General features: G+C 39.3%; 1 protein-coding gene across 1 annotated transcript in view; it reads left to right on the forward strand.

Annotated features, from left to right (window-relative positions):
• The window catches only part of HLCS (holocarboxylase synthetase), a 115,643-nt gene that overhangs the window by 27,295 nt on the left and 69,829 nt on the right, over positions 1-18,519 (forward strand). Inside the window, exon 6 of the mRNA XM_063393216.1 lies at positions 6,707-6,978. Coding sequence (XP_063249286.1) covers positions 6,707-6,978 — 272 coding nt within the window. The remainder of the gene's footprint in view (positions 1-6,706; positions 6,979-18,519) is intronic.

Below are 18,519 nucleotides of genomic sequence, written 5' to 3' on the forward strand. Positions count from 1 at the left end.
AACCCTGCCATCTTTCTAAATGTTCTTCTGTGCTTTGTGCAGTCAGGATCTCCTGGTTTGCACCGTGTCTCGCTTTAGGAAATATAAAAATATTATTAATAAACTGAAACAGATTTGCAGGCTGTGCAGAATCCTGGGAATGCACAGCAAGTACCAGCCAAGGAACTGCAGTTCATGAGAACATGAAATGAAAATGTGCCTCAGTTGTAGGACAATAAAATCTTTATGAAGTTCTTCAGGCCATGGGGAGAGGAGGGAGTGGAGAAATGGGGATTTAAAAGGGTTTTACCCTGTGAACTAAAACACCACTGGTGAAAATAATGGCCTGAAATTAATTGTAAATGATTCATATTAAAAGGGTTTTCTAAAAACTTCCTAGAAACTGGATTAATTGGAATACTTCATGTATTTCCAGGTTCTGAATGTGTTGTAAAGAGGTTTTGGTGGTTAAAAGTTCTGTTTGCTCCCTTTGTTTCAGTTGTTAGAAAATCCAGCTCCAAGCCTGCACTTCCTGAAGTCTGGAAGGGCAACACTGAGGACTCCAGGCATGAATGGGCAGTTGGGGAATGTTACTAAATATTAATTACATCAGCATTGAAATTATTATTATTATTATTATTATTATTATTATTATTATTATTATTATTATTATTCCCATTCTTCATCCTCTCCACTTTCTCTGTGATCACCCAGAGATGAACTTTCCTCATTTCTCTGTCAAATTTTTGCCTTTTTTTTTTTCTTTTTTTAAACTCATTTCTCCAAACTTTTCCTAGAGGAAAAATTTTACTTTGCTTTTAAGGGAAAACAATGCATTTTAATGAAAGATTGAGGTAGTAAACTTAATATATAATATTCTACAAAACCTCATTGAAAGGTGGGGTTTGAAATGAATGAGGGTAGTAGATAACATCATTTTTCCTGCATATTATGTGTATTTACAGTAAGCAAATGTGTTTATATGTTTATATATTTAGATAATATGGTTTTAGATCTTATTTTTGATCACGTTAAATTTTGTTTCTGTTGGATCCAAGAGATGCTGTGGAAGCTCTCCAGTGGTTTATTTAAATTTAACCTTGAACCCTACGAGGCCTTTGAGCAAAGCTTTGTGAGACAGGGAGGACACGGAGATATTTTTTGTCTCTAGGTATCTCTATGTGTGTGAATTTTTATATTTTAAGCTGAACTCAAAGGACAACCCTTCATTAAAATATTTCCTTTTCTATCAGTGTTAATAGAGGATCCATAGGGGTGAAATCTATACATGTGAGATCCTGTTTGAATTGTACAATACTCCTTTGGGAGCAGGCAGTTCTGGGGAAAAAAACCCAGATTTTAGTCATATTGGAGGTGTGATGTCTGGTTTTGCTCCAGACAGACTCCTCTAAAAATTTGGTGCTTTATGCCTGTGCAATCCTCACTTGCTTGCAGTTTAAAAATAAGTATGAAAAAATAATATATATATATGTGTGTGTGATTGTGTGTCTGTGTGTATGTATATATATAAATACATATATAAATATATAAATATATAAATATATATAAATATACATAAATATAAATATAAATATAAATATAAATATAAATATAAATATAAATTATATATATGTGAGATTTAATCACTCCATCAGCTGATAATACATGAATCAGTGCATAAACTGGAAACTTTTCAAAAATGGAGGTAGTTAATTGGAAATCATTAGCTTTTATACAAAGGAAGGAAAAAAGCAGTTTTTAAATCTTGTTCTGTGTCTCCAGAAAGTGACTATTTGGTCTCTCTTCACAAGCACAGCTAAAGTCCAATATTTTAATCTCAATATTGAGTGTTCAGGTAGAACATTGTGGTTCAGATCATCTCCTCCCTCACAAGGGAGGAGGGAGCTGATGGAAAAGCTTTGGTTTATGGCTTTATTGTATTTTCAGCTTTCGTTTCGTTTCGCCTCCACGTTTTTAATAGGAACCAAATGAATTTAGGCTGTGAGTGAATTTTGTCTCAACAAAGAATTCCATTGATAGGGAGTTGAGTTTGGTAGGAAAGAGCAGCTCCCAAATCTGCCCAGCGAGAGAGAAATTGCGTTTATGAACGTACAGATAAAAATAAAAAGATAAAAATAACAAAACCCCACATCCAAATCCTATCTATATAAACAGATTGTAAGAGTAAATCTTGGATTTGGGTTTATTTTCAGCCATTGTAACTGGGAGTTCATGTGCTCGCTGCAGAACTCGCATTGTTTGACAGAGCCCAGGTGCCAATAAAATCTTCTCCATCAGGAGCTGTAATTTTGTGTTATTTTATACCACAGCAGAGAAGGCTCCAGATGCAGCTGGTTTCTGTCTCCCTCTTTCCTCCTTGTTGTTCGAGCTCCACCTCTAAGGGAGCGTTGGGGAAAAGTGAAACTTAATGATTATGAAATTAAAACGAATTTTAAACAGCGAAAGCAAACTTCTGTTACGGAGCAGATTCTGCACACACCTGACCAAACTCCTCAAATGATAGAAAGCAGATGTGAAACCATAAATAAAATACAGCTTCAGCTCTTCCTTTTTCATGTTCCAATTAGCACAGTTTGTGCTGATGAGTGCAGGAGCTGAGGGTCTGTAGTGTGCAGTAGCTTAACTTTGTATTTCTGGGAATTTCGGGAATTACTGTCCTCAACATCTCCCTTCTTGCTCAGAGCTTTTCACTCAGTGCCACTCTCCATCTGACAAATCAGAATTCTCCTGGTGTGTCCCTGGGTACCAGAGCAGTGCTTGGAAATTCCCAGTCTCACCCAGGTTCTTTTTGTAAGATTTAAATTGAGCTTTGACGTGTGGAGAATTTTTTAGTGAGAGGTGTTGGGTACTTTCTGTTGGTGCAGTGCTTTTCTGGTTTTAGTGACTTTTTTTTTATAATGCATTGAAATTACATTTTTTACTATTTAAAATACAGGTAGAAACATTTTCTGCTTATAAATATTAAATTACAGATGAATATTGTAGCTGTGAAAAGCTGAGTAGCTCGCTTGTCACCGAGCTGGTTGGTTGGGATGTGAAATTTAATTCTTACTCTGAGAAAGAAGGGAATATCTTTGCCTTTGAAAAGTGTGATTGGAAGAAAAACCCCACGGTTTTATAGGAAACAATGGCTTTAGGGTGAAGGAGAACAGGATTAAATTGGATATTAGGAAGAAGTTGTTCCCTGGCAGGGTGGGCAGGCCCTGGCACAGGGTGCCCAGGGAGGTTGGGGATTCCCCATCCCTGGCAGTGCCCAAGGCCAGGTTGGACACTGGGGCTGGAGCAGCCTGGGACAGTGGGAGGTGTCCCTGCCATGGCAGGGGTGGCACTGGGTGATGTTTAAAATCCCTTCCAAACCCTGCTGGGATCCTATACTTTACGAAATTTCACTTGGCCTGGCTTCAGTTCTCCTGCCCAAACGTGATGGAGAACAGTTTCAGAATTTATTTAATTTCACAACCAGTTTAGTTACTAAATTTACAGGGTATGTAACTGCTGGGTTGTGGAATCCAGATCTTCCCTGATGGAGTGTGTGAGGAGCTGCAGGTCCTGTCAGAGCCTGAACACGGAGCAGCTGCAGCTCCTGGGGTTCCCCAGTCCCTTCCAGGATTCCCACCGTGGCCAGGGAGAGCCAGGGGTTCCCTGCCCTGGGCTGGGTGCCTGGGCTGCTCCCAGAGGTGTCCTGGAGCTTCCTGAGCCAACCCTGGTGGTGTCAGTGGCCACCAGAGGCTGCTGCAGAACGGCGGATGCTGCTGGAATAGGAGAGGCTGGGAATTGCAGCGGGATCCTCGCTGAAATCACCCAGTTCTGACATGGCTGTATTCCTGCTCAGTGGGGTTCAAGCGCTAATTAACCCTGACTCTGCATAGAAGTTTATTTCATTAGACAATAATGTCATTTTTTCTGTGCCGGTGTAATTTTAAGGACAGCTCACTGGTCCAGCATTCCTGTTCCTGGAATTTTGTGTGAAGGAAGTTCTTAGAGTAAAAATGAAGAAAGGAGAGGTTGGGAATTCCGGCTGGATCCTCAGCTTCAGTCACACAGTTCTGACACGATTGTATTCCTGTTCAGTGGACTTGAAGCAGAGATTAACCCTGAGTTTGCATATAAATTTATTTCATTAGACAATAATGTTATTTTTTCTGTGCCGGTATAATTTTAAGGACAGCTCACTGGTTCACATTCCTGTTCCTGGAATTTTGTGTGAAGGAAGTTCTTACAGTAAAAATTAAGAAAGGAGAGGTTGGGAATTCCAGCTGGATCCTTGGCTGAAATCACCCAGTTCTGACATGACTGTATTCCTGTTCAGTGGAGTTCAAGCACAAATTAACCCTGAGTTTGCATATAAATTTATTTCATTAGACAATAATGTCATTTTTTCTGTGGCAGTGTAGCTGTGGGGACAGCTCACTGGTTCATATTCCTGTTCCTGGAACTTTGTGTGAAGGAAGTTCTTAGAGTAAAAATTAAGAAAGGAAAGGTTGGGAATTGCAGTGCAACTGGATCCTCAGCTTCAGTCACACAGTTCTGACACGATTGTATTCCTGTTCAGTGGACTTGAAGCAGAAATTAACCCTGACTCTGCATATAAGTTCATTTCATTGTACAATAATGTCATTTTTTCTGTGCCAGTGTAATTTTAAGGACAGCTCACTGGTTCAGCGTTCCTGGAACTTTGTATGAAGGAAGTTTTTACAGTAAAAATTCATTTTTTCTACTGTGACCAGTACTTACAGCTTTGTTAAACGTGTAAACACATATTTTCTTGGGAATTTGTAAAAATCCCCATCCTTGATTATGTGTTTATATTTTTGACCAGCTCAATAAGCACATGGACATGATGGGGGAAATTAGCCTGAGAATTACACACATACAACAATTCTTAAATGGTTCAGGATGTGTTAGAAGCAGTGAAATCAAGAAGTTTGCCTAAAGTCTCTGGGGAGAAATCACTGGAAATAATATCCTCAGGAGAGTAAATGGTTGGGGTTGTGGGGCATATTTGTAATAATGGAGCATCACACAGAAATAGGTGCTATTTTGTTCTTTTCAGAAAATACTCCGTGGCAAAAAAAAAAATCACAATTTCTGACACAGCCTCGAGCACTTCCATTATTTATTTGCAATGTCATCACACTTTAGTCACCTTTATTTTGTAACTTAATTTCTGTCAGGCTGTAAAGCCATGCAGAGGTGAGTTAAAATTCTGTTTCTGTGTGTAGGACGTGCACATCCAGAGCTGCTGAGTGAGTTCCTGTGTTTGGAAAGCAGTAGGAAAACACTCTGTGATTAAGCACAGTTTTTCCATGTTCTCCCTGACAGAAATGAAAGCTGTAATTTTTCTAAATATCAGTTACAGCCAATCAGTTACTGCGGGTATGTAAAACAAGTGGGATAATGTGTAAGGAATTTATTTATTCTGTCAAAGCTCTGGAGTTACACTGAGTGAAGGTGCAAGTCAAAGAAATGCTCACAAAACCTTTAATCATCATCACATCATCATTTATGATGCAGAGCAAAAAATAAAAGAGGGGGGAAAGGAAATATTTAAAGCTGTTTTATCCAAGAGTTTAGACAGAAAATGTTCAGAGGGAGCTTTAGGAAAGCAAGATACAAGGACTAATTTCTCTGTAAGTAAAATCTCCCTCCTTGTGAGGGAGAAGGAGATGATTTGAACCACAATGTTCTACCTGAACACTCAATATTGAGATTAAAATACTGGACTTTAGCTGTGCTTGTGAAGAGAGGCCAAATATTCACTTTCTGGAGACACAGAACGAGATTTAAAAACTGCTTTTTTCCTTCCTTTGTATAAAAGCTAATGATTTCCAATTAACTACCTCCATTTTTGAGAAGTTTCCAGTTGATGCACTGATTCATGTATTATTTCTTTGTAAGCAAAATTTAGCTGTTGGGTCTCTCTTAGGTTGTCCTGGCAATGAGGGGTGTGGGTTTGGTTAGGACCTTTTTATTTAAAAATCAGATCTCCTCCTCGTGGAAATTTGAGGGCAGTAATCACTGGTGCCTTATTTCCAGTCAAAACCACCTTTTTTTGTGGTTCTGTTTATCACATAAAAGACAACTCCAGCTCTCTGAAATTTCAGCTGCACACTGAGCAGCAAGTCCCAGAATCTGTGTTTATGGCTGTTCTAAAGACATGGCAAACATTTCATGTCAAAGCTCTGAAAGCAGAATTAGTTAATTAATTAATCTCCAGGAGGAGTGAACGTGGAGCAGTTCTTTCAGGGTACTAACAGTAGTGAATCATTCCTTAGCTGAAGGTATGAGCTGTTTTAGCAAATACTCCACTGAGAAATCAGTAATTGTTTAACTGCTGGTCCAGCCTTTAAATCGAGTTTTAGTGATGGCCTAAAGGGCTTCTTCCAGCAGAGATCTCAGCACGCTGAGAAACCTCAAGATGCAGATGAGAGTGTGCACTCCATGCCTCAGGACGCAGGAAGGCCACTACAGACCCTGCTACAGAGAAAAATTAAGCTTAATTAATCTTCAGAGGAGCGTGGGCTCAGCTCTAGGACAGTGTCAAGTAGTCAGGCCAGGCTGGACTAGAACAAGCAGCAGAACTTAAGTTTTTGAGGAGGAAACTGAGTTAATTTCCCTGTTTTGAGGTAGAAGATTGCTTGAATAAAAACATTTTCGAAGGAATGTTCGTGATCTGTCTCTCTCATTTTGTCACCCTTGCCTGTAGGAGATCCATCTTGCTTTCCTGAAGTGGCTGGAGGGGAACGTGGATGCTGAGGGGATAAGGGCATCCAGCAAGGTGTCCCTGAAATTCCTTTCATCCTGGGAGTCCAAAGTGGAGGTGACTCCGTCCCTGATGCCGGTGGTCACGGAGATGGGGAGCTTCTCCTCGGAACATTTCAGCCTGCAGACCTACCAGCAGCACCTCCAAACCAAGAAGCTGGGGAAGATCCTTCTCTTCACTGAGGTCACCACCACAACCATGAACCTTCTGGATGGGTAAGATGAGGATCCAGGGCACCCTGAGTTCACTTTCCGGTTGGGAATTCGTAATTATTCCATGTTCAGAAGGAAACTGGACACAAAGTAGAGGACTTTGTGTTCACAGGATGTTAATTGGTAATATATAAAATACTGAGCCATAAAGGGTGAGGAAAGCTGAGTGGGACAACTTCTTGCTTGGTAGTGGAGTTCAATTTTTATTCCTTTGAACATCACTGTAAGAAAATCTAATTTAATAAATATTCATATTTAGGAGATTAACTACGTTCTCTAGTTCAAGTTAGGTCTAAGCCTGTTGCTTGAGAAAAGGGATGCCAAGCAGGTTGTCCCTAATTTTAACACTCCTGGTTTTTTCTCATTTCTTTTGCTGAGTATTTCCCCAAAATGCTCTTTAGTGCTCAGTTTGGGTTTTTAAAACATGGATTAGCATTCTGGTAGAGTTTCTTTCACCATCACACAGCTGACCCTTGTCAGTGAGCTCTGGGATACCTTAGAGAAGGTTGTTCATTGGAGTTTAAATGGGATTAAGTGATGGGAAAATCACAGTTACTAAATCTCAACTTGTACAAAGGCTGTACTGTTGTGTTTAGTGGAAATTTGATAGAAAAAACTGTCTTGGGGAAGCTGTTGCTCTTCAGGACAGAAACTCCAAGCCTGCAGCTGTAAATGCTTGTGGCAGCTCGTTTGGAATATCAGGGTTAATTGATTTACAGAAATAGCCGATGAATTTTACAGGTGAAAAACAACCTCAGGAGTTTCATTTGGGTTTTTTTTCTTTAATGGAGATTAAATTATTGAGTATCGTTGTCACTGATGAGTTAACCAACAACAATGGCTTCAGTTCTCAGCCTGAGAGCCTAAACTGCATCTTATGGAGAAATACAAATTTCAGTTCCAAAGCATTCCAATATCTTCAAACATCCACACATGAAAAAAAAGTTGCTGTCTGATTTTGCCAATCCCTTCCCCCAGGTTTACATTCTGCACTGATTTTGCAGTGGCTTTTGCAGAGGTAGAGACTTGCCAGTTTGATAAGAGGCCGTGAAGAGTTATTTTATAGAAATACAGTTATTTGTGGCATTTGCTCCTTCGTTTTTAGTGCTCACAGCGTGCTCAGCCCACAGGGTTGAAAGTAGGATTGTGAAGAAATTGGTGGTAATTGAATAAATCAAGAGGTTTCTTCCCTCACAGTTGGTTTTGGTTCTCAGTAACTTTGTTCCAACATCTCAGTAAAGTGAAGCATTTAATTCATTTGATTTGGATAAAGCTAAATAGAAATGTACCAATTTATGAATGATTAATTATCAGGGCAAGGCAGATGAAAGAAGTGGTCTTGATTTTTCAGATATGTTTAAAGGTTGCTTTAAGTAATGCTAAATAATTTAAGTAATATTAAGTAATCCAAGTACAATGAAGTGCTCACAGATGTTGGTCTTCAAGATTTCCCCCATCATGATGAGGCTTAAAAAGTTAATTTTCAGGTAAGTTGTAAATTACAGGTCCTGGCTCTAAGTGGCTTATGCTAGGAAGGTGATCCTAGATTATAATTTGAATTAAAAATATTAATTTATTAATAATTTATCTTGGATTAAATTTATCTTTCAAAAAGACCTTTGTTTTATTAAGTTAAAATAATTGTCTCAAGTATTATGGTTGATGCTGTAAATACTCTGTTGTCATGGTTATTGGAATAAAGGAATCCTTGTGATTTGCAGTTCAGTGAAGAGCCTTGAGATTAAAATGATAACATTTCCTAAATCTCTAGAAACTGATGCAAAAATCAGGTTATTTTTATTGAGGGAAAAAGGTTGTCAGGTTTTTAAGGTGCTTCCAAAGGAACTAGTATGAATTTGTTAGGATATGTGTGTGATGCTTGTGTCTAATTGCCAGTTCTGAATGAAAGGAAAAAACATCTGGGGAAAAATAATTTTCTTTGTTTGAAGAAAAAATAGTTATTTATTGATCCTTCAGATTCCCAGAAAACATTACAACACTTTCTTTATGTAATCAGGCATTGCCTGAGGGACTCTGTTAGAGTCTCCCAAATTCGCCTCTCTCAGATTTTAACCAAATTTTGATGGTTAAAAATTTACAGACACCTCAAGAATTTAATGAATGGGATTTCTCCTAAATTGTTGCATCAGTAGATTATCCCCAAAAAATTCAGTATTTAACTCCTGTAACTTCAGATTTTCTCATACCTCTCCTACCAACTGGATGCCAAACTTTCATCTCCCTTTTCCACCTCCCCAAACTTCCATGCCCCCCAAAAATGAAGAGATTTTTGAAGAAAGGGAGGGAAAAGGGGGCTGGAATTAATTTAATGGCTGAGCAACCTCACAGTAGAGAAACAGCCGGAGCCTAATAGGGGCCTTTGTCTGCATTTCCACCCTGGCTGGGAACGTGCCAGTCAAAAGTCAGGCAGGAGGAACAGGTGGGAACTATTAGACCTGTCATAAAGTTTGAAAAATTGATTCTGGAGGCCGAGGGAATAGATTGGAGTTGACAGTGTTGTCCTAAAGGTTCTAAGGGAAAGCTGTGTCGTTTCATTTGGGATCCCTTGATTGTTCATTAGCTCTCCAGATGGTGGTCAGGGTGTTTGGTGCTCACTCTACTGTCCCTGGCCTGCATTGGTGTGTCCTGAGGTCACAGCAAAGTGGGAATTCACCTGTAGGTACCCAAAATTTGATGGCATTGGCCTAATTGTCAAATAAAAATTCCTTCAGATGTCATCTGTTGTTTTAAATGATCAATATTCCTTCTGTGATTTCATGTTAAAAGTCCTTCCAGGCTATTTTTTTAAAGCACTGCAGCTTCTATTTCTCAAACTGAAATTTCAAATCTTCCCCTTCAAAAACATCGTTTTTTTTCTTTAGAAAGAAATTCTTTCTGTGAGTTTCAGAAACCTTTTCTTCCTAGATGTTTATTCTAATGCCACCTGGCCAGGTTAACCCTGCCAGAAGCAGTTCCATTTTCTGTGGCTCCTCAGAGCATCCCTGGGAGTGCAGGCTTTCAAATGGAACCATTGTTTTTCAGGCTGCATCTGGTGCAGTGATACAAGAGTTACATTATGGAGACACACTTATTACACTCATAAAGCTTGAGATTAACAAAGAAATATTTCTATTTCTAATATTTCTAATTGGCTGGAATGGTTTCATGAGCACTTCATTAAAATTAAATTAATGAGATGGAAATTTCAGTTTTATTCTTGATCTTAGATCCTGTTTCAGTATTTTAGTTGGCAGAAAATTTGATTTACACATGACTAAGCCAGCATGGGATATATTCTGTATGAAATGCCATCGTGGATCCCTTTTCCCCAGTATTTAAGAAGCACAAAGTGCCATTGTTAGGGAAAGTTTGATACAAAAGTGGTGAATTTTAGTGGAAGTGAAATGTGGGCTAAGGTTCCTTTCATAACTACTGAATAGGACATTTAAATAAAATGTTGGTTCAGAATAAACAGTTTCCAAACAGCTGAAAGCTTTGCAGAAGAAAATCTTTTCCATGGTTGGTGCCCTTTTACTTTTCTGGATTCATACTGCTGAATTTTGGAAAACAGAACTACAGCTCTAATTTTGGGAAGTGGGCATGAAGACTCATTCTATTTGAAAACTCTTGGTTTAGTGGAATTGAAATATGGATGGTGCTGATGCAGGTCTGAGTTAAGGAAAAGCAGTGTGTAATTGAAGGAGATGGGAATGGCACTTCAGGGGCAAACAAGCTGAGATTGACAAACTGTGTTAGGAACTGGGGCAATTTTAATTTGGTTTTCAAGTCCTTGGGATGTTTTACTCTGTGTTTAGTTATTCCTTGCACTTTAATGATCCCTCTTGTTCTCCATTGAAACTGTATTTTTAAAAAACTGAATGATTGGGATGAGCTCTAAGACCATTTCCCACCCAAACCTTCCCATGGTTCCATGATAATCTTTGTATTTTAGCATGGTGGCACTCTGGTACATTATTAGCCTGCTAAAAATGAGTATTTTATCACCAACATGAACAGTTTGTATAAATCAACCCCCTCCTCCCTCGGAGATTTTGGTTGGGGAGTTGGAGCATACCATAATGTGCAGGAATGATTCTTCCTTGCAGGAAAGACACCTTTCTCTCAAGAAATAGGAAATGTAAACAAAAATTTATAAAACCATGTGCTGTTCCAGATGCATTTAACACTGTACATCTTCTGTACTCTATCTCTCCTGCAACTACATAACCTAAAAATATTTTGTCAGGTTAGATATCGAGGTCACAATAGTTCATATTGCCTTTAAAAAAGTCAGATCCCTTGATTTTGTTAAACTTTAGGATGGGATAGGAATGCTTTGCTTGGTTAATTTCTTACTGAGAATCCAAAGTTTGATACTAAGAGCAGTAGACCTGCTCTTTACATTCCTAGATAGAGAAGTGTGTGTGTATATATATATGTATATCATATTCCTTGATTATTTACATCACTTTTATTACTAACTTTTAAGCTTCCATTTCTTAATTTATTTACATGATTGAAGGACTTTTTATGCTCAAACCAAAAAATGTTGGTGTGTTAAATAGTGGCTTCTGTGCTTTTCTTCCTTAAGGGTGTTTTTTTATATTCAGTATTTTGTGCCTTCCTTTGGTGCTAAAGACCAGCTCAAATAACAGAGTAAGGTTTGTTTCTCTTAAATCAAATCAAATTAAGTTCAACAGTAGGGGTTTTTTTTTTGCTAATTTAGTTTTAAATGTATAATATTTCATACTTTCTTCTGCCATTCGTTTATGGGCAGTGATTTGCACCAGCCAGTGCTGGAGAAAGCTCAGCCTGATAACAAAAGATCACGCAGGAATTTTTTGTGACACAGCCAAGAGTGTTTTCCTTCCCTGGCCTGTAAAAAGGGAGGAATTCGGAAGTTTTTGGCACAGATTTGGTCCTGTGCCATTCCCAGACTCTTCCCTGCCGTACCATTTTCCACGACACGCTTACTGAAAGATTTCTCAATTGGGATTTGTCGTCTCCTTTGCGTCATTTTCCCTGATTTTCTTTCCACCTGTTGTGCACCATTCCCGAGGGCACCGAACAATCAGGTCCCTATTTTCCTGTCACGCACCTTGTGTGCCTGATTTGCCATGGAATTGGAGGCAAAATGTGCCCTTCTTTCTCTTTTTTATCGTGTAAAATCAGTGGATTTTCTTCCTGTTAACGGAGTGGGCCCCCCGCTTGCAGTGCAGAGGGAGGTTTGGCATTCCCAATGGGAATTGAGTCATAAAAAAGAGATACCCGTTTTGCAGAGCAATTAACCCGTGTTGAACTCTGCTGGGAGATTGGATTTCCCTGCTGCTGGAAGTTCCTGAACAATCCCCATTATCACAGGGACACAAACACAGCCCTGGAGCACCCTTAAATCCGGGGGAATTGCCCTTTAAATCTGAGGGGAATCCTTCCTTGAACCTGAGGGGAATTGTTCTTTAAATGTGAGGGGAATCCTTCCTTGAACCTGAGGGGAATTGTTCTTTAAATCTGAGGGGAATCATTCCTTGAACCTGAGGGGACTTGTTCTTTAAATCTGAGGGGAATCATTCCTTGAACCTGAGGGGAATTGTTCTGTAAATCTGAGGGGAACCATTGCTTAAATCTGAGGGGAACTGTTCTTTAAATCTGAGGGGAATTGTCCTTTAAATCTTGGGGGAATTGTCCTTTAAATATGAGAGGAATCATTCCTTGAATCTGAGGGGAATCATTCCTTAAATCTGAGGGAAATCGTTCCTTAAATCTGAGGGAAAGCATTCCTTAAACTTCAGGGGAATTATTCCTTAAATTTCAGGGGAATCAAGCCTGAATCTGAGGGGAAAAGTTCCTTAAATTTGAGGGGAATCATTCCTTGAATTTGAGGGGAATCGTTCATTGAATCTGAGGGGAACCATTCTTTAAATTTGAGGGGAATCATTCCTTAAATCTGAGGGAAATCGTTCCTTAAATCTGAGGGAAAGCATTCCTTAAACTTCAGGGGAATTATTCCTTAAATTTCAAGGGAATCAAGCCTGAATCTGAGGGGAAAAGTTCCTTAAATTTGAGGGGAATAATTCCTTGAATTTGAGGGGAATCGTTCATTGAATCTGAGGGGAACCATTCTTTAAATTTGAGGGAAATAATTCTTTAAAAATGAGGGGAGTAGTTCCTTAAAATTGAGGGGTATTGTTCTTTCACTCTGAGGGGAATTGTTCTTTATATCTGAGAGGAATCATTCCTTGAATCTGAGGGGAATCATTCCTTGAATCTGAGGGGGAATCGTTCTTAGAATTTGAGGGGAATCTTTGCTTAAATCTGAGGGGGAAAGTTCCTTAACTCTGAGGGGAATCATTCCTTGAATCTGAAGGGAATAGTTCCTTACATTTGAGTGAATCACTCTTTAAATTTGAGAGAAATCATTCTTTAAAATTGAGTGGAATGGTTCCTCATAATTGAGGGGAATTGTTCCTTTAATCTGAGGGGAAAAGTTCCTTTATCTGAGGTGAATCATTCCTTGAATCTGAGGGGGAATCGTTCTTTAAATTTGAGGGGAATCATTCCTTGAATTTGAGGGGAATCATTCTTTAAATCTGAGGGGAATCTTGCCTTAAATCTGAGGGGAATCATTCCTTGAATCTGAAGGGAATAGTTCCTTACATTTGAGGGAATCACTCTTTAAATTTGAGGGAAATCATTCTTTAAAATTGAGGGGAATAGTTCCTTAAAATTGAGGGGAATTGTTCCTTAAATCTGAGGGGAAAAGTTCCTTGAATCTGAGGGGAATTGTTCTTAAATCTGAGGGGGATCGTTCCTTCATTCTGAGGGGAATTGTTCTTTAAATCTGAGGGGAATCATTCCTTAAATCTGAGAGGAAACCCTGGAAGGCTGCACAGTTGAAACAAGAGTGAAGGAATGGTCATGGCAGGGTTCCAGTTGCATTTTGCTGGTGTGTTTTACATGGTGCTGTTTTCATGCCCGCGTTTTGAAACAGGAATTTGGTAATAAAGTGAAAGAATTGAATGCTGCAGTTTCAAATTGTCACAGCTTTTTGAAGAGAAGGATTAGCTTGAAGGATATGATACATGTAATAGAATGCAATATGCCATAATGAATATGATATCTTGTTATAAGTAATATTAAATGCAACATATTATGTCTATATTATTGCTGTTGGTTTGCTAATTCCATGGCTGTCAATTTTGCTCTTGAATTGTAACTTGTATTTAGGAAAAGGAAATGCTGCCTAAACTTAAACTGCCCAGAAGTCCTCAGGGATTAATATTTGTACTTCATTGAGAAAGATATCTTTGTGTTCATCAAATAGCCAACTTTGCCTTTTTTCATCAGCTCAGATCAGAATATAGTCTTAAATAAATTCACGTGCTTCTAGAAAGAATTTTAAAACCTCAGAACCAGGCATAAATGAGTCTAGGACAATGTATGGATTTAAAAACGGGAGAGCATGGCATAGAAAAATTGGGTATGTTATTAATCACAGAATCATGGAATGCTTTGGGTTGGAAGGGACCTTAAAGATGATTCAGTGCCACCCCTGCCATGGCAGGGACACCTCCCACTGTCCCAGGCTGCTCCAGCCCCAGTGTCCAGCCTGGCCTTGGGCACTGCCAGGGATGCAGGGGCAGCCACAGCTGCTCTGGGCACCCTGTGCCAGGGTGTGCTCAGTAAGAAAATGTTCAGATGAATCAACTCCCCCATGCCCTGAGTAACCTCCTGGAGAGGCTTGAACCTTGGGCAAATCCTGGATTTGCATTTTCCCCCAAAACCTCTTCATTACAATTGTTTTAATCATCAGATTAATAAAGGAATGTATTGACAGTGTTGCATTTAGATAAAACAGAATAACAGGCATCCAAGTACTATGAGAATGTATTTGATTAACAGATTGGTGCCACATTACGGGCAGGGGCTTTTGGAGAGGGACTTTTCACAAGGGCTGCAGGGACAGGAGCCAGGGAATGGCTCCCAGTGCCAGAGGGCAGGGCTGGATGGGCTCTTGGGAATCAGGAATTGTTCCCTGGCAGGGTGGGCAGGCCCTGGCACAGGGTGCCCAGAGCAGCTGTGGCTGCCCCTGCATCCCTGGCAGTGCCCAAGGCCAGGTTGGACACTGGGGCTGGAGCAGCCTGGGACAGTGGGAGGTGTCCCTGCCATGGCAGGGGTGGCTCTGGGATCATCTTTAAGCACCCTCCCAACCCAAACAATTCTGGGCTTCTGTGAAAGACCCAAAGGCTGAACTACAATGAAATGCAGTTCCACAATGTCAGAATGATTCCCTGGGGATTTCAGTGAAAAGAGCATGATTAGATTTGTTAAAAATTTAGAAACTCAAAGGTAGATCACAGTTTTCCATTTTGTGCATCTCCATCTCTTCGCCCTTGAGAGGAAAAAAAAAAGGAAAAAGAAAAGAAAAATAAATTGGATTTCCTATGGAATAAACTAGGAGCTGGGAAACAAAGCATGGGCTGCTTGTGGAAGTTCACACAGCACCTGTTCTGGTGTGGTTAAGAATAAACACACTGATTTTTGTTTATTCTTATGCTGCCAATCAGAAGAGAGTGATTTAATTTCAGAATTAATTTGAAGTGCTTATTTCCAGAGCCAAAAGCTTTGAAAGCTTGTGTGATTTCTAACTTAAGCAGTAAACTTAGAAAATCCCACAGAATCTGAGTTCTTGCCCTAAATCCCACTGGCCTAATTTATTTTCACTTATAACCCTAGTTAAAATATTTTAAGAATCTGTTTGTATTCAAACGAGGGCTTGCATTTATCACACCTCATATCATTTAGCCTGAAATGTCACGGCCTGGAGAATGGTGTGTAAAAAAAAGTGAGGTTCCCCCACTGCAGCTTTGTGATCCCCAGGATTGCTATAAAATCCTGCACCTCATGTTGCTCTCCAGAAATCTACTGGCATTGTTCTTCTTGCTGAACTGTTGAGTGTAGATGGACGTCCAGAGTTTTTTTGGAAACTTGAACTGACACTATTTTTACACTGTTTTTACTGATGATATTATCTTACATCAAAAAAAGGAAAAAGCCAAAAGGGTTTTACAGGATTCTTTGTAAACACAAAGCTCTTGTGCTTGCTGCATTAAGGAGTTGTGGGATGCTGCTGTAAAGTGTCCCATGGACATTTTTATTTGGATTTATGTTCAAGTGGATCATCAGGCTGCCCATCCTCTGAGGAAGATGAAGAGGGAAAACTGGGCAAGGAAGAAGAGCAGGGAGATAGAGCTGAGACACAGGAAGGAGGAAATAAAAATTCAAGGGAAACAAATTTCTGCTGATAATTCTTAAGCAAATACTCCAAGCTTAATGTAAAATAAATGGGATGTGGGGAGAGTGCAGTATTAATTGGGGAGCAATCATCATAAGTTAAAGCACTTATCAAACAATTAATGCTCAAAAGCCCAAGGACTCCCCTGTTCAATTGGCAGATTGTCAAATGTAATTAGCTCAGTGTTGGGGTTGGAGTTTTCTGAAGTTACAGACTGGTAAGAATTCCAGTTAAGCACATGAGGGTTCCATTCCTAAAGGTTTTGTTTTAATTGGGAATTGGGGAGTGTGAGGAAAGGGGAGTACATTTCTTTTGTTGACACTAAATAATAACTTTGCTTGTGGCATAACTGAATCTGCAAATGCTGCTGTCCTGCTCTGCTGGTTTATTTCTAATCATCCTTTTAGTCTTTCCTACATTTATAATAATTATTTCAATACTAATCTGAGTCCCACAGATTACTTATATTTCCTGCTTTTAAAAATACAGTTTACAACACAGTACCTTGTACTTTTGGATTAAAAAAAAATCACTGAATTGCATCTGTTAAGTGACAATAGAAGAACTTCAGAGTTCAGATGATCTTGAAGGCCCCTTCCAACCCAAACCATTCCATGATTCTATGATTTTATGATTTATTAGCAACAGATAAATATAAACTCTGTGTGGAGAGTGGTGCCAGATGTGAGAGATAAAAGGCATCACTGCTGGCCACCTGCTTTAATGCACATTTCAGCTCTGCTGATGTCATGAGGAATTCATGGATACAGAATCATTTAAAGTTAGCAGACCATGGCAGGTTAGCAAGGAGTGATGCTTGTGGAATGCTGAAGAGTCCATCTGTTGGAAAAACAGAACAATCACCTTTTGCCAAGGTTCTGAGGAGCAGCTGTGAGTGGATATTTGGGTTTTTTGTGTGGTAGGGAAGCACCAGAGAGCTTTGAGAGTGAAGGTGTTGGAAATTCAGGGCAGTGCTGGGACTGCAGCTGGTTTGCCTGTCTTGTTTTTATCTTGATATTTCTGTCTTTATATCAGCATTGTGCTACCACTCAGTTTAGAGTTAGAACCACAGAATTATAGAATTATAAAATTATAGAATGGTTTGGGTTGGAAGGGCCCTTAAAGCCCACCCAGTGCCACCCCTGCCATGGCAGGGACACCTCCCACTGTCCCAGGCTGCTCCAGCCCCAGTGTCCAGCCTGGCCTTGGGCACTGCCAGGGATCCAGGGGCAAATTTGTTTTTTAATTTCTATTCTAGACAAGGTTTGAAAATTCATGTTTAGCTTTTGAGGACAAGAAAAAAAAAAGTTTTCTGTTTGTATTACATTATTTCTATTCCCAGTATTTTCCTTGGCACATTTCCAATTTTTGCTGCTATCAGTATTTTTTTCCTTTTTTGTTGTTGTTTTTAGTTATTTGGGTTTGATTTCATGTAATCAGTAATTTGTTTGATTTCATGTTTGAGATGGATAAAGTATAACTTCTTGTTGCTACAACTTACTTAATTAGTACCAATTATTATAACTAGAAATTGCAGAACTCAAGTCTTTCTATTAAAAATATTTTCTCGTTGAAATAATCCTAAAGTGGCTTCCTGATAGGTAAAAACCAATAAATTAGAAGAAATCAATCTTATTTCAATTAGAAACTCAAATCTTGGCTTGCTTTATACTAGAAAAAAACCTTTCCTTCAGCTATGGGTTGCAGAAATAGCAATTTATGGGGCTTTTTCCCATTGTGTTTTATATAGAAATAGGAGTAGACAAGAAAAGGTGCAGAAATGCCTTTTTGGGGTGTCTGCAAGAAGAGCTGTAATTGTACACTGAGTGCTCACCAGAAAAGCAGAGAGTGAAAGGAACAGAGAAGCCATTCACTCTGAGGAGTTCCAGTCCAATTCTGGGGAGGAGGATGGAACGGAGAAGGGAGGTATATGGGAGAAAAATGGGAATTTTCTTATTTTACAGACTCCAGGTCAGTCTCTAAGCAGATCCTGTTCCATTCAGGATGTCTGCAGGCCATCATCAGCTCCTTGCTGGAGGTGTGAGGCTCTTCCACACTCCTCTGGTTTTTTATTCCAACGTGGCCTGGACAGAGAAGTTCTTGCAGGAGTATTTGGGAGTGCAGATAATTGGAATATTTGGATCCTACCAAATATCCTTTTATTTATCTAATGCACTGTTTGGAGGTTTCAGCATTCAGTGGCCATCAGAACAGATAAAATTATTGATTGATGAATTATCTTTCACTAGGAA

Source organism: Prinia subflava, chromosome 3, assembly GCF_021018805.1.
Source record: "Prinia subflava isolate CZ2003 ecotype Zambia chromosome 3, Cam_Psub_1.2, whole genome shotgun sequence".
In the NCBI taxonomy this organism is placed as follows: Eukaryota; Metazoa; Chordata; class Aves; order Passeriformes; family Cisticolidae; genus Prinia; species Prinia subflava.